At 46.0% G+C, this 26,842-nt stretch overlaps 1 protein-coding gene across 1 annotated transcript; it reads left to right on the plus strand.

Moving 5' to 3' along the window:
- The first annotated feature begins 2,704 nt into the window (after positions 1 to 2,704).
- TMEM243 (transmembrane protein 243) lies at positions 2,705 to 26,705 on the plus strand. The gene is made up of 5 exons (XM_054016994.1): positions 2,705 to 2,787; positions 3,800 to 4,118; positions 23,378 to 23,428; positions 24,783 to 24,887; positions 26,547 to 26,705. Exons 2-5 carry the CDS (start codon positions 4,041 to 4,043, stop codon positions 26,667 to 26,669), a joined length of 357 nt encoding a protein of 118 aa, XP_053872969.1. The 5' UTR covers positions 2,705 to 2,787; positions 3,800 to 4,040; the 3' UTR covers positions 26,670 to 26,705.
- The last annotated feature ends 137 nt before the right edge of the window (positions 26,706 to 26,842 follow it).

Genomic DNA, 26,842 nt, shown 5'->3' on the forward strand with positions numbered 1-26,842 from the left:
AAAATTCTGCCAAGGGAGCATCTGAGCACCAAACTTAATATGTCACTAATCTCAGCCCCGGCAATATTCGCTCCCTCTCTCAACCAAGGTTATTAAAGTAAAACAAGTTACCCTTGCCAATGACCATGTTATACACACACTGGTAACATTTTACACTCACTATTCACTTTGGCACAGGCCCCTCCCTGTGATGTTGCACTCTATACGATTTTATGAAAATATGCTAATGTAACTGGAATACGCTTCATGCAAAAGGTCTCTTGTAAGGTATCATTACAAAGCTTATAATCTACTGAGTGTGGTCATCCTATTTGTATAAATGTATCACTCTTGTATCTGAAAATAGAAATATGAAATATAACTCTGAGGGCCTATTGTAATTATGCAAAATGTGGGCCGTTAATGGTGGATTGAAATCTGGATGACTCCCAGTAACCAGGACAATTGACTGCAGATGGCTCTGTTTTACCTGTAAGTCTTCCTGTATACGTGTGTGCTGGCAAGTGGGTAATGAAGGCTTACCGTGACATATGATCATGTCACCTGAACTGGAATCCATCTTTAACCTGGTGGTTTTCCATTGAGCTGTGGGGGGGATGGGACCCAGAGGGACAAAGGATTCCCGCCTTATGCAAAAGATATATAAGTGGGTGGAACAAAGAAAAGAGGAGAGCCATCATGAGGAATCTCCTGGCTACCACCTGAGCTGGAACAAGGGCTGTACCAGGGGAAAGGATTGTGCCCAGACTAGGAAGGCGTCCAGTCTGTGAAAGAAACATATTGAAACATCTCTGAGGGTAAGATCTTATCTCTATTCAGTTTCTTACTGTATTAGACATAGACTTGCGTATTTTATTTTATTTTGCTTGGTAATTCACATTGTTCTGGCTGTTACTACTTGAAACCACTTAAATCCTACTTTCTGTATTTAATAAAATCACTTTTTACTTATTAATTAACTCAGAGTATGTGTTAATACCTGGGGGGGGAGGGGGGAGACAAACAGCTGTGCATATCTCTCTATCAATGTTATAGAGGGTGAACAATTTATAAGCTTTATACTGGGTAAAACGGATTTATTTGGGGTTAGACCCCATCGGGAGTTGGGCATCTGAGTGTTAAAGACAAGAACACTTCTGTTAGCTGCTTTCAGTTAAGTCTGCAGCTTTGGGGCAAGTAATTCAGACCCTGGGTCTGTGTTGGAGCAGACTGGCGTGTCTGGCTCAACAAGACAGGGTGCTGGAGTCCCGAGCTGCCAGGGTAGGAAAGCAGGGCAGAAGTAGTCTTGGCACATCAGTTGGCAGTTCCCAAGGGGGTTTCTGTGATTCAACCCTTCACCCCCCCAAAATCATGAGATTGGCTTAAAAGCATATTTAAAAAATAATAAATTTGGGGTTCTTTCATTTGCCTTCTGGTGTTGGGTCTGTTTCACATTTTCAAGTTTTTCTTCACAACCATGATGGGAAAAAAAAACAATTAAAAACAAAAAATAAAACTGTACAATAAGAGTCTCACATAATCACATGACTCCAAGAGCTGAGGCTTTAACAGCAACACCAAATACTGCAAGACTCTTGATAAAACCACAATGGTTGGCAACACTACATTTTGCCCAGAAGGAGGACTACACAAGTTTCAGGGCAGTAGAGAATCAGGCCCTAAAGCTCAGATTATGAAAGGTATTTAGGCACCCAGGGCCGGCTCCAGCTTTTTTGCTGCCTCAAGCAGCGAAGGGAAAAAAAGAAAAGATAAAGCCGCAATTGGTGGCAGCTTTACCGCACCACTTCATTCTTCGGCGGCAATTCGGCTGCTGGTCTTTCCCTCTGAGAGGGACTGAGGGACCCGCCGCCAAATTGCGTCCGAAGACCCGGACGTGCCGCCCCTTTCCATTGGCCGCCCCAAGCACCTGCTTCCTGCGCTGGTGCCTGGAGCTGGCCCTGTAGGCACCTAACTCCCATAGACTTTAACAGGAGACAGGCACCAAAATACCTTTGAGGATCTGGACCTAAGTGACTTCCTGAGTGCTCCAGAGGGACAGTCAGGATCAAAGAAGCCAAGATTAGACCTTAGAATTATTTTATAATCTTTCTCTTTTGATTGCCAAGCACCACAGTATTAAGGGTCAAAGTTCTTGGCTCCCAGATGCTCAGACTACTACATCTTTCTCCAATAAATAATATAACAACAATAACAATGGAGAGAGACCACGGACCAGGTTCTCTACTGGTTACACTGAGTTTAAAGGAGTGACAGTGGTATAAACTTTAGTGTAACCCAGTGGAGAACCCCCAGGCACCCTTGGTCAAATTCACCCTGCAGTCAGAGGGGTCATCCCATTGTAACAGATAGACTGAATACGGCCATCATCTCTGCATGTATTTTGAAAAGCCCAATGCTCTATCAAAAGAAAGTCAGTGTATTGTTACTATTAGCAATGATCAATTTAATTATTATTAATAATTAAAGCTGCACTTAAGTGTAACAATTTTTTTTTAAATAACGTGACTCTTACTTTGCCCGGTTACTGATTGGCCACTCACGTATCAATGCCCCGAACAGTTATTTCCCTTTCAAAATAAACAAATCTGCAAGCTCGGGAAATAAAGAATTGCAGCAAGTGCAGGTCCTCTCCTGCCTGTGATTGGATCGGGCTGGCGGTGAGATCACGGGGGGGCTGGACTGTAGGTAGGGGAGGGCTGATTTGCGACAGCGCTTGGAAGGATATTAACCAGTGCAGGGACAGGGGTGGTTGTATCTGTTGTAGCTTCCCTGAGGTACACTACGGGGGTAAGTAGCACCGATGGAATCTTAACAACGCCAACGCTCTGTTTCTGAACGTTTGCTACTGTGGCCTCTTGGGCACATGTTCCCCAGAGGGGTGTGTGTAGAAGGGGGTGGGCTTCATGCTTGGGGTATGTACGGGGGTGCACTGTCGGGGCAGGAGAAGGAGGGAAGGGGAAAGTGATCAGGTCGGGCATTTCAGTTTCTCTGATCGGGATTGCTTTGTTTTTGGTCGTCAGCGTTTGTGTGTTTTCCCTTAAGAGACGAATCAATCTTTCAAGGGATGGATGAAAGGGGTTGGTGCCTGGCTCTTTCCCCTCCCCCTTTGCTCAGGCCGCTGCAGATCTCCGGGAAAAGAAGGGTTATTCTTGGGGGAGGGGGAGCAGCTGACTATAATAGAAAAGCAAGCGGGACACGAATCGAAGTTTATTGCGGGCTGCGGCGGCTTGATTTAAAATGGAAGGGGACCAGAAATCCCTGGATCAACCACTTAATTCCCTCTTACTATAAAATTCTGTTGGCTTTTTTTTTAAATAATCACTCCTTGCCCCCTCTCCCTTCCCAGCAAACAAGTTCTAGCAGAAGGGCAGGAAAGCGCTATTTTCTATTGTAACCTTTGGCATAGGCTCGGCACCCCCTTCCCTGATAAATACCCTGCACCGAGTCTAATCTGATTGCTTGGGTGAGCACCAGTAGCGAATCCGGTGGGAGGGGGGAAAAGCTGGGGCTTTCCCACGAGACTTTTCCCCCCTCTGCCCACCTCCGCTCGTGAGCTTTGAACTAGGAGCCGTGATGCTGGGGTGGGGGCAGCAGCTGCAGAAAGGTAGTTTTGTTTAATTGATCTCCAAAAGAACAGAGCTTTTGTTGGGGGTGGGGGAGAAAAGAATCCTGGCATGGGCTCCCTATTAACAGCCTTGATTAGTTCCATTAGGGGAAATAAACGATAATAAATCAACCACGCTGCCTTAGAGCTAACAAAAAAGGTCCAATATTTCTCGTTTGTGTTTGTCTCTGGCAGGCAGCAGCTTCTGATCATGAAGAAGAAAGCGAAGGCTTGGAGGGGAGGCTTGGATCCTTGGCTCTGAGCCACGTGTTGTGTGAAGCACCCAAAGCCAGGAGAGATGTATTTTCCATAAATAACTCTTGCTCACACATACTGTGCCATGGGCTTAAGGCCTCTTGAGACAGGGATGGTTTTGTTTTGAGATAATCTCTCTCTGTGTGTGAGTGACACGACCGATTTCTTTTGGGGAGGGGAAATGGAAGACTATACAACTAGAACCTATGGCACTGGTGGACTGGACAACAGACCTCTCTTTGGAGAAACTTCAGCAAGGGTAAGACCTGATTGTGCTTTGGAGAGATCTCTCTGCTGCCCCCTTTCCCCTCCAAGAGCTGGCTACTGAAGGGCTCCTTTCTGAAGCTGAGAGAGCTACTCAGTTTGTTGGAAAGCAGTATTGGCAGGCCGGCTCCAGGCACCAGCGTTCCAAGCAGATGCTTGGGGCGGCAGTCGGCAAGGGGTGGCAGTCTGTGGTTTTTGCCGCTCCAAGCAGCGCGCCGAACTGCCGCTGCGGATGGCGGGGGCAGTCTGTGTCCAGTTAGGGCGGCTCGCGCGTTTCCACGGCGGTGGCAATTCGGCGGCAGCTTCTATGTTCAGCTACCCACGGAGGCGATTCAGCGGCTTCTGTCTTCCAGCTGAAGACAGAAGCTGCCATCAAATTGCCGCCGCCGCGGAAACGCGTGTGCTGCCGTAACGGCACGCAGACTGCCCCCGCCATCTGCGGTGGCAATTCTGTGCGCTGCTTGGGGCGACAAAAACAGTAGAGCCGGCCCTAGGGTGACCAGATCACAGGGATGAAATATCGGGATGCGGGGGAGTGGAGCAAAAAAAATGGCGGCGGAGCAAAAAAAAAAAAAAAAAGCAGTTTCGCAGGGGTGGGGGGCATTAGCAGGTCCCAGCCGCGCCGGCCGCACGTGCTGCCCACCCCAGGGCAAAAGCTGGCCCCGATGCAGAGGGGGCTGGGGATAAAGAGGGCATGGGGGGGGGAGGGGGTCACACTGATAAGCGGCGGTGTATGTGAGCCGGGGACCCGGGGGCAGCGCAGCGCGGGCGTGTAGGGGACCGGGGCTGGCACAGCTGAGCCACAGCAGCGGCCGGTCTCCTGAGGGGCTCCCCGGGGCTCCAGGCTGGGCAACGGGCAGGAGCCAGGGCTTTTCCCAGCCCGCCGTGGGCACATGCGGCGCGTCCCGCCGCCGGCAAGGAGCCCTGCACCTCTCCCGCTCGGCTGCGCTCCAGCGGCTCCTTCCCGGCGGGGCGAGCCGCTGGAGCGCAGCCGAGCAGGAGAGGCGCGGGGCTCCCTGGCAGCGGCAGGGAAGTTTATGGGGACCCCGGCTGGCCCCTCGCCCCTGTCCGCCGGCCTCCCCGCCTGGGACAAGTCTCGACCCCCGCAGCCCCTCTTCGCCGCGTGTCTCTGGCGGCCCACGCCCCCGGTCTGCGCTGCCCACCCGGGCCAGAGCCAGCCCCGGCTGCTGCCTGCACGCAGCCCGGGCCATGCCTAGCTAGCCCCCGGCAGCCACGGCAACTTTCCCTTCCCCTCCCATGCTCCTGGTAGTTGCCCGACCCTCCTCACTCCATCCCCCCTCCACACATCCCTCCTCCTAACCTCCTCCCTCCATGGAGGAATCCAATGGGGGAAGGAGGGGGCGGAGTCGGGGTCGGGGGGGGCCGGAGTGGAGGGCAAAATTGCTTTTTTGTCCAGTGTCCCGACCGAACATCGATAAAATTGGGACGTCTGGTCACCCTAGCCGCCCTGAGTATTGGGCATTTTCATGTGCAATAAGGAGCTTACTCAGTCTCTTAGTAGTCATTAATTGCATCATCCCCGCCCCCCCCCTTTTTAAAAATAAAATAAAAATTGAACTGCTCTAGCAAGAAGTACCTCCACACCCACAGTGGCACTTCACAGCTGTACTAGGGCCTCTGGAAGGCAGGGGGTTGAATAGAGATTTTGTTGTTTGATCTAAAGGCACAGAGCCACAGGGATTATTTGCAGAGTTTGAAGGCTACTTCAGAGCCTCTGTAGTGTCCCATGTCAGCAGTTGCGATAGGGTGCCTTGCACAGGGCTGTCTTGAAAACGAATGCTGAGATTGTGCAATGGTGGTGTTGTGTAATGTGGATGTGACTTGCCCAGTTGCAAGGTTGACCAGATAGCAAGGGTGAAAAATCAGGACCCTGGGTTTTTTGTGGGGAAGAATTGGGGGATATGGTTGTGTAAATAAGACAAAGCTCCTAATATCAGGCGATCTGGTCACCCTACCAACTATATATGCCGAGCACATGGTGTGTGTTGCTCAGTCTTGTGGGATCTTCTAATAATAGGGTCTTTGTGCAACTTGGCAAAATACTTCGCCATGGCAAACTTACTTTACAATTTTCTGGTTTTGTGGGATTATTTCAAAAGGTCGGGGTTATGGGGGGAATTTGTCCCCTGACTCCTCTTAATTAGAGAATGTCACATGTTTTGAACATGACCCATTTTGGGGTGTGGGGGGGTGCTAGATGGCGGGAACTACTTTTTGCAACGCTATTTATATTGCCAGTAACTAAGGCCCAGATCAGCAAAGATACTTAGGTGCCTAAATCCCAGTTTGGGTTCCCCTGTAATCCATAATTCTCCCTGAACCCTGTAGGTGGCTACATTTAGTGCCTAAGTTTTCAGGGTAAAAGTTTCCTCTGTGTCTAAGTTTTTTGCCTCTGGGCTTGCACACTGCTGCCTTGCTATTGTTGTCCAGAGCCACAGAGTGATTCAGTGATTCATGCACTGGGGGAGGATAAGTGTTTAGGCACCTAAATTGCTTGTTGGGCCCAATCTGGTAGATGGGTTTAGAGGCTGCCTACAGGATTGGGTCCCCTTCAAAAGGTGGGGTGCGAGGTGCCCATTTCATAACTTCTAGCCCCGTGAGTAGAGCATTAACCTGGGCCTCCCACATCCCAAGTGCAATTCTCTCTTTCTGCTGGAGGCGGGGAAAGGTGGGAGACCACAGTTAAAATCCTCTGAGGAGAGTTCTCTAACCACTGGGCTTCGGGCTATTCTGATATGGGGCTCCCTCAGTCCCCCCTGTTGAAGTTGTTCCACTCTGGATTAAAAAAATGAAAGTAAATGGAGTAGGGGGACTGGATGCCAGGTCTCCCTCTCCCTGGTGGGCGTCCTAACCACTGGACTACAGAGCCATTCTCTCTTTGGCCCAATGACTGTTCCACGGGGGATAAATACTTACACATTCATAAAGCCACAGAGAGCGCGTGAGACTGACTCTATAGTACAGTGACTTAGTCGAATTCCTAGTCTTTCATGATTTATCCTTGTAGTTTAAATGGTAGGGCCTGGCCTTCTGGAGTAGGAGGATGTGAGTTTGATCCCTGTTGATGCCATGAAGTTCTGAGTGGGCATGATATGCCGCTGAGTGACAGCTGAGAACTCCTAGATAGCTGTGGATTCATTACCGTGCACCTTCAAAATTATACACAGCTTCTGGCTTTGTGAGAGCCCTGGAAAAACAACCCTTTGGGCTCTTGAACTTAGCTCCAGAAAGAGCATTAGTTGTGTTCTGCCATCATCGTTGCCTGGAGAAACCAAAAAGTGCCAGTCAAGCTAACTTCAGAGGTGCCCAAAATATAAGGGATAAATATGCAGTGAATATCTAAAAGGCGATATCTGTCCCTTTCAGTTCTTTTTCCTCATCTAGGAGGGTAATAGACAACGGGAAGGGTTTTTATTACAATTTTCTGTTTAACGGCTCCCCAGCTTTGGCCACAGCAATGTACCCCTGTGCGGAGCCCTATTGACCGTGGAAGAGCTCAACAGGAGTGCAGGGCTCTGCGCACATGGAGCTGATTGCAGAATCGGGGCCTCCATTTTTTTTTTTAAACTCTTCACACCACATTAACTTCCTACCCCTTTGTTGAAGTGTGTGTGAGAGACTATAGCACCCAAGCACTTTTTTTATTAGCACTGAAGTCCACCACTTACCCTTAGGATGGATATAGCATGGACAGCAAATGGTACAATTCCAGTATGACTCAAATCTAATCTGGAGGCACCATGTCTAGACTTGAATACCTCAGGGCACTAGCTCTGCCTTACTCTTTACGTGATACTAAGATTATAAGGGAACCACAGGGACACCGTCATATTCCAAATAACTGTGTTTACTAACTGTACCCAAACTTACAAACCTAGCTACATTCATACGCTGCTGCTTTATAAAGTGTTCTGGTGGCATCTGCAGGAGAAAACTGGGAGGCCCACTAGCGGGCTTCCAAACTACTGACCGAGATACTCCTCAATTCCTGTGCACTGCAGCCTCTCTCAAGTCTGACAGCGATGTGGGTGATGTATTGTGAAATTAATAAAACGGACACCCTTTCACCAGGAGCTGCTGAGGGGCCACTAAGCAGACATCAGGTAGACTGGGCTTAGCTACCACTCTAAACTGAAAAGACTTGCCGTATATCAATTAGGGTGCTGCTTGTCTTCTACTTCCCATTCCCTCGCTTCCCAGCCCCACCGGCTGTGTTGTGATGGGTTGTGTGATAACAGTGGGATCTGCCTACATGATCCCTGCACTGCTGGTACCAAAGTCCTTATTAAAATGCTGAGGGATCCTCGAGGCATGACAGATGTCTCTTTAAAACCTTGCCATTTGCTGGAACACGGTTTGGTAGGACTTGACCATTGTTCAGGACAAAATGGCTAAGCTTGAATTATGGCACCATAACTTCAGACTTGTTATTGAAAGTACAGAATCTGGCACTCTTGGGTGAAAGCCTGTAGTTAGCAGCCTTTTCTTTAGTTGGCGGAGAATGCTAAAACCATGACCCTTTCCAATCCCTCCCCTTCTGGCACGGATTCAGCCTGACCTGGATTTCTGGATCTCTCCTGCTTTGATTTATTTTGCTCCTCTGGCACTGAATCATAGGAAGATTGTGCTGAGCTGAAATGAGCCATATAAATAAAAAGAAAAGAAGGAAAGAAGAAGGGGGACCACTAAGCATGCGGTGGAGATTAAAGATAATCTTGGTATGGCTCAACACCTAAACAAATACTCTGCCTCAGTTTTTCATAAGGTTAATGAAGAACTTAAGGGCAGTGACAGGGTGGCTAATGGGAATGAGGATATGGAAGTAGAAATTACCATATCAGAGGTGGAAGTCAAACTCAAACAGCTTAATGGGACTAAATCGGGGGCCCCAGATAATCTCCATTCAAGAATATTAAAGGAACTGGCACATGTAATTGCAAGCCCAATAGCAAGGATTTTTAATGAATCTGTAAACTCGGGGGGTTGTACCCTATGACTGGAGAATTGCTAATGTAGTTCCTATTTTTAAGAAATGGGGAAAAAAGCGATTTGGGAAACTACAGGCCTGTAAGTTTGACCTCAAGTGTGTGTAAGGCCTTGGAACAGACTTTGAAAGAGAAAGTAGTTAAGGACATAGAGATGAACAGTAATTGGGATAAAATGCAATATGGTTTTACAAAAGGTAGATTGTGCCAGACCAACCTGATCTCCTCCTTTGAGACGATAACTTATAGTTATAGAGAAAGGAAATATGCAGTAGATTTAATCTACCTGGAGTTCAGTAAGGCATTTGAGACAGTTCCATATGGGAAATTATTAGTTAAATTGGAGAAGATGGGGATTAATATGAGAATTGAAAGATGGATAAGGAACTGCTTAGACAGGAGACTGCAACAGGTCATACTGAAAGGTGAACTGTCAGGCTGGAGAGAGGTTATTAGTGGAGTTCTTCAGGGATGATTTTGGGACCAATCTTATTTACCTTTTTTTTTTAAATGACGGCACAAAAAGTGGAAGTGTGTGAATAAAATTTGTGGATGACACAATGTTGGGAGGTATTGCCAATACAGAGGAGGACCAAAATATCATAAAAGAAGATCTGGAGGACCTTGAAAACTGGAGTAATAAAAATGGGATGAAATTTAATAGTGTGAATTAAATAGTGCACTTAAGAACTAACAACAAGAATTCTTGCTATAAGCTGGGAACGTATTAGCTGGAAGTGACAGAGGAGGAGAAAGACCTGGGCATATTGGTTGATCACAGGATGACTATGAGCTGACAATAGGATGTGGCTGTAAAAAAAGGCTAATGCAGACCTAGTATGCATCAGGCAAGGTATTTCCAGTAGAGACAGGGAAGTGTTAGTGCCATTATACAAGGCACTGGTGAGACCTCATCTGGGAAATACTATGTGTAATTCTGATCTCCCATGTTTGAGAGAGGAATTCAAATTGGAATAGGTGCAGAGAAGGGCTACTAGGATGATCCAAGGAATGGAAAATCTACCTTATGAGAGGAGACTCAGAGCTTGGCTTGTTTAGCCTAACCAAAAGAAGTCTGAGGGGAGAGATGATTGCTCTCTATAAATTCATCAGAGGGATAAATACCAGGGAGGGTGAGGAATTATTTAAGTTAAGCACCAATGTGGACACAAGAACAAATGGATATAAACTGGCCATCAACAAGTTTAGGTTTGAAATTAGATGAAAGTTTCTACCCATCAGAGGAGTGAAGTTCTGGAACAGCCTTCTAAGGGGAGCAGTGGGTGCAAAAAACCTAACTAGCTTCAAGACTGAGTTTGATAAGTTTATGGAAGGCATGAGGCTGCCTACAATGGCATATAGCCGATCTGCTAGCAGCAAATATCTCCAACGGTCGGTGATGAGACACTAGATGGGGAGGGCTCTGAGTTACTACAGAGAATTCTTTCCCAGGCGTTTGCCTGGTGGGTCTTGCCCACGTGCTCAGGGTCTAACTGATCACCATAGTTGAGCTTGGGAAGGAATTTCCCCCCAGGTCAGATTGGCAGAGACCCTGGGGTTTTTCCGCCTTCCTCTGCAGCACCGGGTACAGGTCACTTGCAGGTTTAAACTAGTGTAAATGGTGGATTTGCTGTGGCTTGAAGTCTTTAAATCATGATTGTAGAACTTCAATAACTCAGCCAGAGTTTAGGGGTCTACTACAGGAGTGGGTGGGTGAGGTTCTGTGGCCTGCAATGTGCAGGAGGTCAGATTAGATGATCACAATGGTCCCTTCTGGCCTTAAAGTCCGAGTCTATGCAATATGGGGAGGCTTCTCTTTGGGAGCTGTTCTAGCTGCAATGGCAACTGTACTTGGAAGGCTACTAGTTCACAGAGGTGGGGTGATAACTGAACGTGGCATGGTGGTAGAAATCTCTTGACTCCACAGATGCCCTGAGCTCTGCAGTGTGCTTGGAGGGGTGGGATTCCTGGACTGAGTAAAGAGAATCTTGCTTAAGAGGCATCTAGTGCTTAGCACAGTGGGGGCGTGGTCCATGACTGGGGCTTCTGGGCACTATGATGATATAACAAAGTTGTGTAGTGCTCCACAATGGCTGAGCTCCTGGAGAAGGAGGAGTTGCAGGGGATGGGGTTCCTTGATGAAGAACAGTATTTTGCATGTTGCTGGGGACTGAAGAAGTTGGCGAGGGTTCATTATAGAAGGGGGGGGCATCTGTAATAGGTCTTACTTCATATTGAGTTGAAGCTGGTGTATAAGAGTGAGGGACTGACTGAGTTTGGGATGAAATGTTAAATCATTAGAGATCCCCTTGGCTCTTAAATAATTTGAGCTAAATGCTCCTCTCACTCACCTGGCCAATTCCAGCATAAGTCATTGTACTTGCCTGAATCCCTTTGCAATTTTAACTCTTCCCCACCCCCCGTTGCCATACTGCTAAATAGAACTCTGTTATTCTTTGGCGGTGGTGGGTGAATTGATCCCTAGAGAATGAGTCACGGAGAAGCCTTTCATGCGCCTATGTGCCCTGTTCTGAGGGGTCAGGGCACAGGCGCCGACTTTCTTTTTTCCGGGTGGATGCTTCACCTCTGTGCCACCCTAGGCTCCGCCCCCAATCTGTCCCTTCACCCAAAGCCCCACCCTCACTCCGCCTCTTTCCGCCCCTCCCCTCCCCTGAGCACACCTCATCTCTTCCTGCCCCTGTTCTGCCCCTTCTCCCTGAGCACCTCCTGCCAACCACCAAACAGCTGACCCATGGGGCCTGCTGAGTGGCAGGTGGCTGGTGGGTGCTAAGCACCCACTATTTTTTTTTTTTTTTTCCATGGGTGCTCCAGCCTCAGAGCACCCACGGAGTCAGTGCCTAGGAGGGCAACAGTTGAGTACAAGAGTGAAGCTTGTGCAGTACGAGCCTGGCTAATGGAAGCCGAGTTCTATCTCCCAGGGACGTTCTGTGCTGGCGTTCAAACTTCACAGTGCTCCAGGTCCCCTGAGGCTGCTGCCTCCAGAACATAACTGCCCTGGGATGAGGGAGCTAGAATGCAGACTTCAAAGCCAGCTCAGGCAGCTCCTGGGAGGAAAGGAAGAGGGGGAAGGACAAAAACGTCTTGGGTGGTGGTCCCTGGAATCGGCTGATAACTGGGATTATAGCTTGTGTGTGTCTGTTCTAGGTGGAGCAGTGTGGGTTGATTTTTTTTTTTTTTTTTTTTTTTTAAATAAGACGATTTATATCCTGATTTACATCACCACGTGAAAAACCTGGATTTAAACCCTCAATTTGAATCAACTTTTCCATTTGTACTTCAATCATTTTCTTAAAAAGGGTGCGTTCTCCTTGGCTGATACAGCCATGAACACATGTCAGTTGACAACTAAATAGAGGCTTTACACTAGATTTGGTACATCTTTTTGCGACCTAGGAGGTATGCTCTGACTCAGTAAGCAGTTATAGAACTTAATAGTTTCAGATTCGTATTGTACATTTTAATGTTAGAAAATGGTGAATGATGTATTGCGTATTTACGAGAGAATTTTTTTGCTCATGATTTGTGTCAGGATGGTAACTGGAATTTAATTAAACACCCAAGAGCACATTATTTTTTTTTATTTAACTGTTCTAAGAGCTCATATTAAGTTTAGGCCTTAACATATTTTATATTAAATTTGGATTTATTTTTTAAAAAAGAGAAAATTTACTATTTAAATAAAAAAAAAAAAAGTTTTTTGTTTTGTTGGGTTTTTTAATTTAATCACCCCCTCCACTCCACCTCCCTGGATGGATCAGATTGCACTGCCTAGAATTAAGGTTGCCTGATACTTCCCTTTATGAGACCCTGTTTTCAGTTGCTTAGTTATCAAACTTCAACCATTTGGGCTGAAATCTTCCAGTCTGGGTGTCTACCTCAAGCTGCACTTCTGGGTGTGCATATGTCTGTTTGCTTTTTTAAAAATTACGGCGAACTACATTAAAGGAACATGAAGATTGCAAACTCCAGCACTCCAAGGTTGAGTAATGTCTGGGCTATCTTAATTTGGCCCTCTTGTGCATATGCATTATGATACATGATCACATACTACTTTTTTACATAGGACCCCTGCTTCATTCAATGCATAGGATGGGCATTGGCTGTTTCTGTAGGATCCCTGCCTCATTTTTTGCACAAGTTAGAAGGTGTGTGGGGTATGACTCAGGGGATTCAAGAAGAGAAAGGATGGCTTTCACAGTGAAGGCACCTGAATGCTGCGCTTGAGAACTGGATTCTGTCCCTGCATCTGCCACAGAGTTTCTGTGCAATGGTGGGCAAGTTACTTAAACTAAACTTTTCACTAGTCGTGTTCATTTTCTGCGTGCCTGACTTAAGGCACCTGGGGCCGGACCTGCAGCAGTGTAGAGTACTCACAACTGCAATTTAAGGGCTTGTCTACACAGTGTGTTAGTCCGCTCTAATGGGGTGTACATTTTAGTCCTCACCAGTGTGTCCCACACTACCTGACCCATGCGGACCCTGCTGGCATGCATTAAGAAGTTCCCTACTGCATGCTGATGTAATACTGTTTTAAACAACAGGACTACATTCATGTGCACTAGGGAACTTTTTAGTGCATGCCAGCAGGGGCCAGTTAGTGTGTGACATGCTGGTGCGGACTAATGGACTGTGTAGACGAGCCCCAACAAAGCTTTGCTTTGAACATACAAAGTACTATAAAATAAATGCTAAGTGCTCTGAAAATCAGGCTCTGGGTATCTCAAATTGGGCACCCAAAACTAGTGGACAGTTGATGATGATTTTGGCCTTAATCTCTCTCTGCCGCCATTCCTTATTTGTAAAGTGGGGTTACTAATGCCCCTGACCTCCGAGTGGTGGGGTGAAGATAAATTGTGCTGGTTGGGAACCCAGAATATCCAATCTGCAGGAAATTCCAACACTTCTAATTTTTTTCATCCTGAATTGGAACAAGAAGCCAAAATTTCCTGCAAATGAAAATTAAAAACAAACAAACAAACAAAAAAAACAGTTTGGGATCATCAAAATGTTCCCTTAAAGTAATTTCATTTCAACTTCTATATTACATTTAAAATTATATACATATATATGACACACATACCTTTTTTCCTACCTATTTTGTCAAACTTGACACATTCCTACAAAATATTTTGATAAAACTGCATGTTTTGATGTAAAACTGTTCAGTCAAAAATAATTAGAGGTAGCCTCAAAAAAAAAAAAAAGTTTGAGACACTTAGCTACAATGGTGAATGCAACACAGAAAAGCCAATGAGAAAACTAATAATTCTGTGTTCAGTGCATGGGTTGAATTGTGAGAGTTAAAGAAGGCTGTTTGTTGAATGATGAGGCTAAAATGCAGTATCGAATAGCTACCCACTTGGTGACCACTGTCCATCCTGTGCACTGAATGAGGCAGGAGTCCCCTGTGGAAAATAGTATGTGATCGTGTAATTAAACCCTGTATCACAATGCACAAGGGGGCGGAATCAAAGTTGCCCGGGCAATCCTTAATCCCAGCAGTTGCTATTTTTCAGTGCTCGACTTTGCAGACGTAGTGTTCTGAACGTTTTTGTATGCAATGCCATATGTTAGTAACTATGATTTCTTGCATGATGACTCTGGAAAGTGAAGCCCTTTCTGCAGGCAGAAATCAGGAAGTAGCAGGTGTATGGATCTCGCTACATTTCCTTGCGTACATGCCTCTCTCCTGATGGGGGGGGGGGGGGGGGAATTGCCTCTAGAAGTGAGACATAGTTCTGATCATCTGGCTCTCTCCATTTTTGGGCTCTTTGAGGATGACAGCTGTAGTGTGTGTGTGTGTGTGTGTGTGTGTGTGTGTGTTGTAGATGCCTGCTTGCTAGCAACTCTGCTAACCTCATGCTCTCTTTGGGTATTGGTCCCGAACAGACGTCTGTTTCAGCTTCTGGTCACTGCTGACCTGTGTTGGTAGTCGGAGGGACCAGATGTCGTGGAAGGCTCCATCCCGTTAACAATCCCCGTAGCCATCTTTGTTTCCTGCTTATATATGTGTAACCTTTTTGCCGTGCTAAGCTGCCAGGAGCTGAAGTGCCACTGGGTGCTGGGAAATACAATCTCAGATCACTTCTGCAATCCTGGGATTTCAGGATCAGTTACTCTAATCCCAGTATCCTGAAATACCTTGTTCTGCTGATGGTATATTTGGAACTTTTTAGCCACTCTTTGTGGGTTTAACCTCGAGTCCCTGAAAGGTGGTTTCATTGCAACCGTCCCTGAAATGGGGAGCTAGACCTTGAAATGGAATTGGTTAATCAGCTAGATTTAGTTGTTAAACCGGCCACAAGCTAGAGAACTGTTCCCAGCAGACTGTGTGTGTTGCTTTGTTGCTGCTTTAACTTTCACTCTGACTTCATGTTTACTATAGTTACTGATGTGGGATTGGAGTCTTCGATCAGCTGTCTGATGGATCTCTCTCACTCACTCACTCCTGCAATTTCATCATTTTAGGATTGAATCGAACTTAATACACAAACAGAAGGAAAAGCCTTGTCTGACTCCATGGCTGTAGGCAGAATGGGCAAGTTTTTATTTTTTTATTTTTATTATTTTCAAAAGCAGCTGCTGATTTTGGGTGCCTAACCCGAGATCTTTTAAAGGGGCCTGACTTTCAGAAAATGGTGAGTACGATCAGGCCCCTTAAAGCCTTCAGTTAGGCACCTAAAATTACTAGCTGCTGTTGAAAGAGCTTGGCCAATGACCATTCTTTCATCCCAGCCCACGTGAAAGGACCATGATGTGATTTTGCATTTTAATATTGTGGGGTATTTAAAATGATGTTAAAATTGTAGGCTGTCACTTTAGATTTCAGGGTTTTTTCCTAATCCTGCTTGCACACTAGGGAGCTCTGTATGGAAGTGTGGGATCTCTGGACCTAGCAGGAGTCAGTTGTGCAGACAGCCTACAGCAGGGGTTGGCAACCTTCAGCGCGTGGCCCATCAGGGTAATCCGCTGGCGGGCCGCGAGACATTTTGCTGACTTTGTCCGTCCTCAGGCACCCCTCCCCCCTACAGTTCCCAGTGGCCGCGGTTTGCCGTTCCCGGCCAATGGGAGCTGGGGGGGGGGAGCTGTGGGAAGCCGCGGTCTGCCACTGCTTCCTGCAGCTCCCATTGGCCGGGAAAAGCGAACTGTGGCTCCTGGGAGCTGAGGGGGCGGTGCCTGCGGACAGTCAACGTCAGCAAAATGTCTCGCGGCCCGCCAGCGGATTACCCTGATGGGCCACGTGCTGAAGGTTGCCGACCTCTGGCCTAGATCAGTGGTTCTCAACCTATTTATCATTGTGGGCTATTTATCATGTGGCCCACAATGTGTTACGTGGGCCGCAGGTTGAGAACCACAGTGCCCCCTCAAAAACCTCCCACAGTCCCCTATGCCCAGTGCCCCCCGCCCAGAGACCCCTCCAGAGAGCAGGGCCACGAGTGGAGCCCTGGGTGCTGGGCCTGGCAGCTGGACATTGCAGCGTGGGGCTGGCAGCTGGGACCCGGACCTGGACCCCGCCGCCTGGGGCCGGGCAGTTGGGACCCTGGGACCTGCTGCCTGGGTAGCTGGGACTTAAACCCCAAGGCGGGTAGCTGGGACCCCCCAGCGCTGGACCAGGAGCGGAACCCCACCTAAAACCTGGAGGTGCAGCAGCATCCCAGGAAACCCCTAGTTCCCAGAGCCTCACGCCGCACAAACTTGCCCAGATATCGACTCTCCTGCATCCTGCCCCACTGTGGCACTCACCCAGCCCCTTGCTAGCTGGAGTGCTCCAGCAGGCTGCCAGATGCTGTCTCCCCCTGAGCCAGCCCCTCCCCCTGCCAGACAAGAGCAGCAAATTTTCAATTTTTTTTAGCCTACAGCTGTGTGCTAACTGGGCCGTGGATTGAGAACTGCTGGCCTACAAGCAGGCTGAGTTGTGCCTTTCTATTTTAGTGAGCAGCCTGCTTTCTCTCTGTTCGCTCATTCTGAATCCTAAGGAATATAGTTGGGTTGCATTGCAACTTTTCTGCAAGACTGTTAGAGAGAAACAGACTTCTCGGGTGTATGCCGTGAACAGAACACGGGTTCTGTTTTTTTTTTATTATTTTTTTTTTTTAAAGCTTCATAGCCGTTCCCACTGTGTGAATCTGAGATGCTTGACATTGCTCTTTTACTGGTGTTGAGAGAGGCTTTCCCTCTTCATGCTTTAAACAGTACCCTCAGCGTGGCTCAAAAGAAGAGACGTGAAATAGTTTGTCTGTTTGTGGCCCCCAGTGATCCCTTGGCATGCTTCCGCAAGAGTGCGGGGAGCCAGGTTCAACTTTGGGGCACTCCTCTATTCTACCTATTGAAAAATCTCCCTGTAGCTTCAATTGGTTCGGGTATCTTTCTACAGGTCTGTGCACTGTTGGAACAGAGCAGCTGCTTTACCTTAGAGGTGGCTGCACATTTAGCCCTGAGCTCTGTAGGTGTGCATAGCACTGTACGTACTGAGTGAAAGACTCTCTCTGCCCTGCACAGCTTACAGTGCAGGCAGATCTCTAAGTACTATAGATGTGGACACTATGGCACAGAGGTTAAGTGACCTGTCCAGGGTCACACTACATATCTGTGGTAGAGACAGGATTAGAACCTAGATCTTCATCACCCAGTGCTGTGCGTTAACTGCTGGAGTACCTCCCTTCCCATTTGCAATCACAGAACTTCCCCGTGGCAACTTCAGTAACTACTTACATGTGGAAAGTAAAGTTGAGTGTCTCTAAATATAGCAGCTGGAGACAAGGAGACTCGTCGTCATGTCAGCCAGCAAGCTCTCTGCCGATCAGCAAGTGCCCCAAGGACCTCTACAGGCCCATAGACCAGGGTCTGACAACTGTTGCATTAGGCTGGAGATTCTTAGCTGGGAGGTTGCATGCAAGCGTCAGCGGATCACAGTCACTCTCACCTTGCTGAAGGGGAGGAATTGTGTCCCAATATGGGGAGGATGGAGGACCCCTGTACTAGACCAGCGGTTCTCAACTGGGGGCCCCTGGGGGTCATGAGCAGGTTTGGGGGGAAAGAGGGGGTCAGCCAAAATAAGTCAGAGAACAGGGCTGGCATTAGACTCAGTGGGCTCCAGGGCAGAAAGCTGAAGCCGAAGCTCGAGCAACGTAGCTTTGCGGGGTCCCCTGTGCAAGCGGATGTGCACCAGTGATGATCCGAGCAGCAAAGCTGACACTGACGAGCTGGCAGGCAGGCACATAGGAGAGGGGAGGACTGATGGCATTTTCTAAAGACCCTTGCACATCAGCATGGAGGGGGAATGTAAAATTTAAAAAAAGGAAAAACCTACAAAAACATCCTGTTCATACTGTTTAAAGGGGGCTGTATCAGAAACTTGAGTTTTAGATTAGCCTGTTTATTTAAAAAAAACAACAAATCCCCTAAACTTGACAGTGTCCCTATTAAAGCATTTCTGGATGAAAGGGGCAAGATTTGAGTCTTTATTTCCAGGAAAGGACATTACTGACGTGTATCCCAACAGCCCCCCCACCCCAGCTTTGTGTCCTTTGTTCTTTTGCCAAGTCATTCTGTAGGCACTTGCTTTTTAATGAATGTAGGTTTGAGAAAAGTTCAACCTTGTTACGAAATGCTGCTGCTTTACTATAGAATAGCAACTGAATGCGTCTTACCTGGCTTAATATAAATTGGTACTGCTGGTCTAATGGGCTTCAATGTGGCCTCCAAACCATCAATTGCTGCAGGATTTGAGTCCATTTATAAACAAAAAACCCATCCCAATGTGCCTGGAGCGTAAAGTAATGCAGCATTGCCTTGGTGTCTGCAGACTGCTCCATTCTCATTGCTTCTGTTCCTGGCTTTGCACAGCAGTAGCAGAATGAAACTAACAAGATTGGTCAGTTTCACCACTGCTGTTCCCTTGTCTGTGGGCAACAGTGATCCATTCTGGAGGAAGGGAGGGGAGATGACAGAAAGCTCCTTCTCCCTTTCAGCAGCTAGCAGGAGAGGGAGAGTGACACTTCAGACCTCTGCTAGCCAAAGGCCTATATGAAAGTTATTGCGAATCCCAGTGCTCTGCTCTTTGGGACAGCCAGTGATGTGGGTGATAGTGGAGCTAGCCTTCTCACTTGGGCACTTGCCTCTGGACCTCGCTAGACTTTCAAATCAGTCTCTGGTGAGCAGGTAGATGTCTGCCAAATTTTTGAAGTCTTGATCTCTCTCATGCACTATTCAACCTGAAAATTAAGGTTCTGCCTACTGTCATAAGAGGGAAGTTGCAGTGGCTTAGGGCTTCCATTGTCATCTAGGTTCAAATTCAGCGATGGTCCCTGAAATTAAACTGAATTCTGCCTCGGATCAGAAACGCTTGTTAGTGGGAAAATTGCCATTTTTCTTGTTTCTTTTCTCTAGTCCCCAACTTTCCATTTTGAAGTGTTATTCTAATCTGCTGTCTCTCTCATAGAATCATAGGACTGGAAGGGACCTCAAGAGGACATCAAAAGTCCCCTGCACACCTGGCAGGACTAAGTATTATCTAGACCATCCCTGACAGGTGTTTGTCTAACCTGCTCTTAAACATCTCCAATGATGGAGATTCCACAATCTCCCTAGGCAATTTATTCCAGTGCTTAACCACCCTGACAGGAAGTTTTTTGTAACGTCCAACCTAAACCTCCCTTGCTGCAATTTAAGCCCATTGCTTCTTGTCCTATCCTCAGAGTTAAGAAGAACAATTCTTCTGCCTCAGCCTTTTTATGTACTTGAAAATTGTTATCATGTCCCCTCTGTCTTCTCTTTTTCAGACTAAACAAACCCAATTTTTTTCAATCTTCCCTCATAGGGAATATTTTCTAGACTTTTAATCATTTTTGTCGCTCTTCTCTGGACTTTCTCCAATTTGTCCACATCTTTCCTGAAATGTGGCACCCAGAACTGGACACAATACACCAGTTGAGGCCTAATTAGAGCGGAAGAATTACTTCTCATGTCTTGCTTACAACACTCCTACAAATACATCCCAAAATGATGTTCACTTTTTTTGTAACAGTGTTACACTGTTGACTCACATTTAGCTTGTGATCCACTATGACCCCCAGATCCCTTTCCGCAGTACTCCTTCCTAGGCAGTCATTTCCCATTTTGTATGTGTGCAACTGATTGTTCCTTCCTAAGTGGAGTACTTTGCATTCGTCCTTATTGAAGTTCATCCTATTTACTTCAGACCATTTCTCCAGTTTGTCCAGATCATTTTGAATTTTAATCCTATCCTCCACAGCACTTGAAATCCCTCCCAGCTTGGTATCATCCACACACTTTATAAGTGTACTCTGTATATCATTATCTAAATCATTGATGAAGATATTGAACAGAACTGGACCCAGAAATGATCCCTGCGGGACCCCACTCATTGTGCCCTTCCAGCATGACTGAACCACTGATAACTTCTCTCTGGGAATGGTTTTCCAACTAGTTTTGCACCCACCTTACAATAGCTCCATCTAGGTTGCATTTCCCTAGTTTGTTTATGAGCCAGTCATGCGACACAGTATCAAAAGCTTTACTAAAGTCAAGATGTACCACGTTTACCACTTCCTCCCTATCCACAAGGCTTGTTACCCTGTCAAAGAAAGCTATCAGGTTGGTTTGACATAATTTGTTCTTTACAAATCCATACTGACTGTTACTTATCACCTTATTATCTTCTAGATGTTTTCAAATTGATTGCCTAATTATTTTCTCCATTATCTTTCCTGGTAGAGAAGTTAAGAGGACTGGTCTGTAATTCCCTGGGTTGTCCTTATTTCCCTTTTTATAGATTGGCACTATATTTGCCCTTTCCCAGTCTTCTGGAATCTCTCCTGTCTTCCATGACTTTTCCAATGGCTAATGGCTCAGATATCTCCTCAGACAGCTCCTTGAGTATTCTAGGATGCATTTCATCAGGCCCTGGTGACCTGAAGATATCTAACTTGTCTCAGTAATTTTTAACTTGTTCTTTTTCCCTATTTTAGCCTCTGATCCTACCTCATTTTCACTGGCATTCACTATGTTAGGCATCCAATCACCATCAATCTTCTTGGTAAAAACCGAAACAAAGAAGTCCATTAAGCACCTTTGCCAATTCCACATTTTCTGTTATTGTCGTCCCCCCCCCCCTCATTGAGGCCTACCCTGTCCTTGGTTTTCCTCTTGCTTTTAATGTTTTTGTAGAATGTTTTCTTGTTACCTTTTGTCTTTAGCTAGTTTGATCTCTTTTGGTGCCTTGGTCTTTCTAATTTTGTCCCTACATACTTGTGTTTTGTTTGTATTCATCCTTTGTAATTTGACCCAGTTTCCACTTTTTGTAGGACTCTTTTTGATTTTTAGATCATTGAAGATCTTCTTGTTAAGCCAGGGTGATCTCTTGCCAGACTTCCTATTTTTCCTATGCAGTGGGATCATTTGCTCTTGTGCCCTTAATGTCTCTCTGAAAAACTGCCAACTGTTTTCAATTGTTTTTCCCCTTAGACTCGCTTCCCATGGATCTTATCTACCAACTCCCTGAGTTTGCTAAAGTCTGCCTTCTTAAAATCCATTGTCTTTCTTTTGCTGTTCTCCCTCCTACCATTCCTGAGAACAGTGGTTCTCAAACTTTTTTTTTTTTTTTCTTTCTCATGGACCACTTGAAAATTGCTGAGGGTGTCAGTGGACCACTTAATGATCTTTTCAAATGTTGTTTGTACCATTAGCTAACTACTGTAAAGTGCTTTGGATAAAAGCACTATTTAAAAAAAACAATTTTTTGTTCTACAAATAAAAGCACACAACTCATATTTTAATAACAGCAGTCTTACCTTTCTAATGCAATGGATGTGCCCTCTCTCTCCTATCGCAGCAGCACCCAAGCTGGGGCTGGGAAGGAGGGGGGTCTCTCCCCTGCCACAGAGCTGAGGCCGGGCAGGAGGGCCGTCTGTCCCCGGTAACCATAGCCCTGGAGCTGGGAAAAGTCGCCTCTTCTTCTGGCGGCTGCAGCCCTGCATGTCCCAAATTCCCCCTCCCCCTCTTCTCACCCCACTGCCCCCTCCCACCTACCCCCTATACCTGCCCCCCCAGAAGGTCACCACCTCACCTTACATGTGCGTATTCTCCAGGGTCCAGGCACCTAATTAGTGGAGCCATGTCAGGTTGGCTCCACTAATTAGGTGGGTGGCCCTTCATTCTCATGTGCGGCTGCCCAGGTGCACGCCTTAGAGGGAACTATCCGCGGACCACATGAATGGAACTTGCAGACCACTAGGTGGTCCGCGGATCACAGTTTAAGAACCTTTGCCTTAGAATCGTGAACTCTACCATTTCACGATCACTTTCACCCAAGCTCCCTTCCACTTTCAAATTCTCAACCGGTTCCTCACTATTTGTTAAAACGAAATCTAGAACAGCTTTTCCCCTAATAGCTTTCTCCACCCTCTGAAATAAAAAAATTGTCTCCAATACATTCCAAGAACTTGTTGGATAATCTGTGCCCTGCTGTGTTATTTTCCCAACAGATGTCTGAGTAGTTGAAGTCCCCCATCACCACCAAGTCATGTAGGTGTCTAACTTGGGGAACAGATCTCACTTGGTTTCAAAGTACAAAGATGGTAGGTGGTCCTCCCTGAGCCCTACAAACTTGACCTAAGACCTGTCTCAATCTGGGTTCTCTCCTTCATCATTGCTAGTAATAAAGATTCTGCAGGTTAAAGTGTGTGTGTGTGTGTGTGTGAGAGAGAGCGAGCCCTGTGCAATCCTGCTATTTTAGTGGGTTTACACAGGTGTGAGGGTACAGTAACACAGGAAAGTGGTGTTTTAAAAAAAAAAAATCCACTGTTAATGCACAGGAAACAGACTCCAGCTCTCTCGTTCAGAATGGTGTCAGCTCTGCAGGGCTTGTAGGAGTTGAAAGGAGTAGCAGCTTACTTTTTGTCATGGAAGTCAGCAAATCTTCCCTCAATCCACAGTGGAAAATCTCCAGTGAGACGTAGTTACATTTGAAAGTAGAACTGCATATAGATAAAGGATGGAATTTAAAAAAATTGGTTTGTCTTGTTTACATAAATTGAAAGCTCCTTGGGGGCTGAGCCCCTCACTGTGTATGTACAGTGCATAGTACAATGGCACCCTGATCTCTCTTAGGGCATCTACATATTATTGTAATTCACACATTAATCAAATGTTAGGATAAATGAAATGACCAAGTGTGTTACTTTTCTCCTTTTCTTCCTTTTTCCAGGATCGAATCATCAACTTAGCTGTTGGTATCTTAACATCCTTGCTGCTTATAGTAAGTATTCCACTTCCCAAACTACATTTTTCCTTCTATGGTTCAAATCCTGATTCTGTTGAAGTTTTAATGGCAAAACTTCTACTGACTTGAGTGGGCCTAGGTTTTAGCCCCAAGTGCTTCCATACCTTGCACACTGGCTTGCTAGTCATGTGAGACCCTTTGCCTTTAGGGAAGGGAGAATGCCATTTTCTTTTGGTAGTTTTATTTTCTGCTGCCGCTTTGTGGGAACTGAGTCCTTTTTAAAACAAGTAATAAAGTTCCCCAAATCCACCCAAGAAAGGAACTCTTCAGTTGCACTCCCTAGTGCTGGATGAAATTTTTACATGTGTTTGAGGCGCCCATTGCTGTTCTATCTCACTGTGCTTTCCTCCAGCTCTTGAAAGAACCAAATGCTATCACAAAAATGGGGAGTCTACTCCATGATCTGTGATGGTAGCCGCTGACTCTCCTGCCTTTTGAGAGCCAACATGATGGGTAGCATTTGAAGCCTGAATATTCAGGGAATCCAGCCTGTTATTGGAAAGTCCAGAGAAAGAAAACCCTTGAACAAAACCAGGATAGAATGCCATGCCCATCACAGAGAACCTCCAGCCTCAACTCCCTTGAGCTTCACCTTAGAGACATGTAGCAGAAACATCCCTTCCAAGCAATAATTCTGGCATGAAGCATAGGTGGGGAAGTAGTTTGGAAGATAGCTGGGGACCATTTGCATGTTTGTAAATTAGCTGCCTCAAAGAGTAAGACACTCTGCTGCAGTATTTTTTTGGTTTAGTTGGCTTAACATTTAGCCACATGCTATATAGCCAGTTGGAACTTTTTGACTGGCCTTCAAAATTAAACCCAATTATGTATGAGCTGGTCCTTGAGGTGACAAGGCACAAGATAATGTGGCAAGGCCTGCATCCATGAGGGATGGTTACAGTCCTCTGGGAGCAGGATATCTTTCAAGACTGCCAGAAGGAGCACTATTCTGGTTAATACATGAGGAGTTCTACAGGGCTCTTTCTTCCTTAAATTTCTGTGTGTGACCTTCGAATTTTCCATTTCCATCTGTCCTTCTACATGGACATGAGGATTGTATTGGGCCACTATTGTACAATCACTAAGGATTGTGCCCATGTGGTTAGGGGTACTTAGTTATTTAAAAATCCTGTCCCTAGTCCTTTCCAACCTCCTATACCTCCACCTTGCCTCTCGCCATGGTGGGTGGGTATTGGGTGTAGTGAGACACACCCAAAGTGGAATCCTAAACTGTTTCCTTGGTCACTTCATAACTCTGCTTCCCTGAGTGGGTGTGGATGGGTTTTTTTGCCATTATGAAAACATTGTCTCTCTGTATTCCTCTGTACAGGTCACTCTGATCAGTGCTTTTATCTTTCCTCAACTACCTCCAAAACCAGTGAATATATTTTTTGCTTTCTGCATCTCCTTGTGTAGTGTTTCTGCTGGCATACTTGTAAGTATTGCTACATTTATTGTGAAATATACACAATTGTATTTTATGTACCATAATAGATCCTTTGTTTTTCATAATACAGTAATGAACTACCTACACCTACCCTCTAAGTATGGCAGCTGTAGATTATAGTACATGGTGCACTTGAAATCTGGTAAAACACTGGATATTGGTCAAAGGTAGATATCTTATGTTTATTCTGCGAGTGCAGAGGGATAGACTTTCTATCAAATATCTTCTGTTCTCCTATTGTCCCCTCCTGAGCATCCAGGCCACAACATCCCAATATTTAACATATATTCACAGTAGGCTTGTCTATGCGCCTGCTACAGTCTGTACAGGTCACATCCTACAACAAGACTATGCTATGGTTAGGGGTTTACTTAAATCACGGAGAAATCACACTTTTTTGCAGGTTGGTCACAGTATAAATAGATTTCATAGCTTTGTTACACATCTCGAAATTTTGTTATTTATGCCATGACTAACACAGTGTGTGATTTCACCACAGCGTTTGTCAAACTGGGGGCCCTGACCCAAAAGGGGGTCACGGGATTGCCACTCTTACTGTGCTGCTGCTGGTAGCAGTGCAACCTTCAGAGCTGGACGCCCGGCCAGCAACCCCTGCTCTCTGCTCTGTCTTCAGAGCTGGGTGGCCGGAGATCAGCTTTCATGGTCCATGGCACGATTTTCACAGCCGTGAATTTTGTAGGCCTCCTAGTTATGGTGTGTCTTCATACACAACAGGCAAGACTTAACTTCTGTACTGGTGGGAGCTGCCACAGGAAAGGGAGGATAGGGACACAAGCAGAGTTAAAGTTGGCATCTCAAGTATGTAAAGATTTTCTGGCAATCATTAGGAGGATTTTTATTTTTTTACTCCAATTTGTTTAACTGTGAATTTCCTAGCTTTCAAACCACCATTGAAATAACAAATCTACTTGACATGTTAATGGCTTATTGACACATCTGAAGATAAGGGCTTGTCTACACTTAAAATGCTACAACTGCACTGCTGTAGTGCTTCAGTATAGACATTACCTATGCTGACAAAAGGGATTCTCCTGTCAGCATAGGTACTTCCACCTCCTTGAGAGGTGGTGGGGTAGGTAGGCAGGCAGAAGAATTCTGTCAACCTAGTGCTGCCTTCACAAGGACTTAGGTCTGTTTAACTACACTGCTCAGGGGTGTGGATTTCTCACAGCCCAACCACCATAGTTAAACTGACCTGATTCTCTAGTGTGGACCAGGCCTTACTGTTTGCAAAGCAAGCTCACCAGTCTCGTTGCTTGCATAATTCACATGTCTCAAAATGAAACTCTTATGTCTATAGGAACGGTAAGTAAGCTGACTGATACTGGCAGCCAATACATGAGGGGTTAGTATCTCCCTAAAGTGTGGAAGTGCATTCCACAAGAATGCTGAAAGAGAGAGATGGGTGGTTGTTCCTACTGCTTAGTCTTCAGTCAGGTTTCCTTCTATTAACTGCTCTCTTCATTAGTCCGATTTAAGGGGGGGGGGGGGGGGGGGGAAATGTTAAAGAAAACGCTAGTAGTTCTTTGTTTCACAGTTACTTACTCCTGCACTGAACTGTAGCCTGTTTATCTTGCATATAAATACCTGACTTTATTTCTAATGCAAAATCACTTTCCTTTCTAGATCTACTGGTATCGACAAGGAGACTTGGAACCTAAGTTTAGGAATCTAATTTACTATATCTTATTTTCTATTGTCATGTTATGTATATGTGCCAACCTGTACTTCCATGAAGTGGGTAAATGATTGCGAGACTGTTCTTAGCTCCACCCTAGAAACAAAGGGGATAATCAACTGGACAAGGATGAAGACATGGGTTGTTCAGGGATAATCAGTACATGATTTTCATGTAAATGTATAGCTAAAGTCCCTCGTGTTGGGAAGAATTATTGCCCTATGACATGACACTTTGCTTTTAT

This window comes from Malaclemys terrapin, chromosome 1 (assembly GCF_027887155.1).
Source record: "Malaclemys terrapin pileata isolate rMalTer1 chromosome 1, rMalTer1.hap1, whole genome shotgun sequence".
NCBI classification, from domain to species: domain Eukaryota; kingdom Metazoa; phylum Chordata; order Testudines; family Emydidae; genus Malaclemys; species Malaclemys terrapin.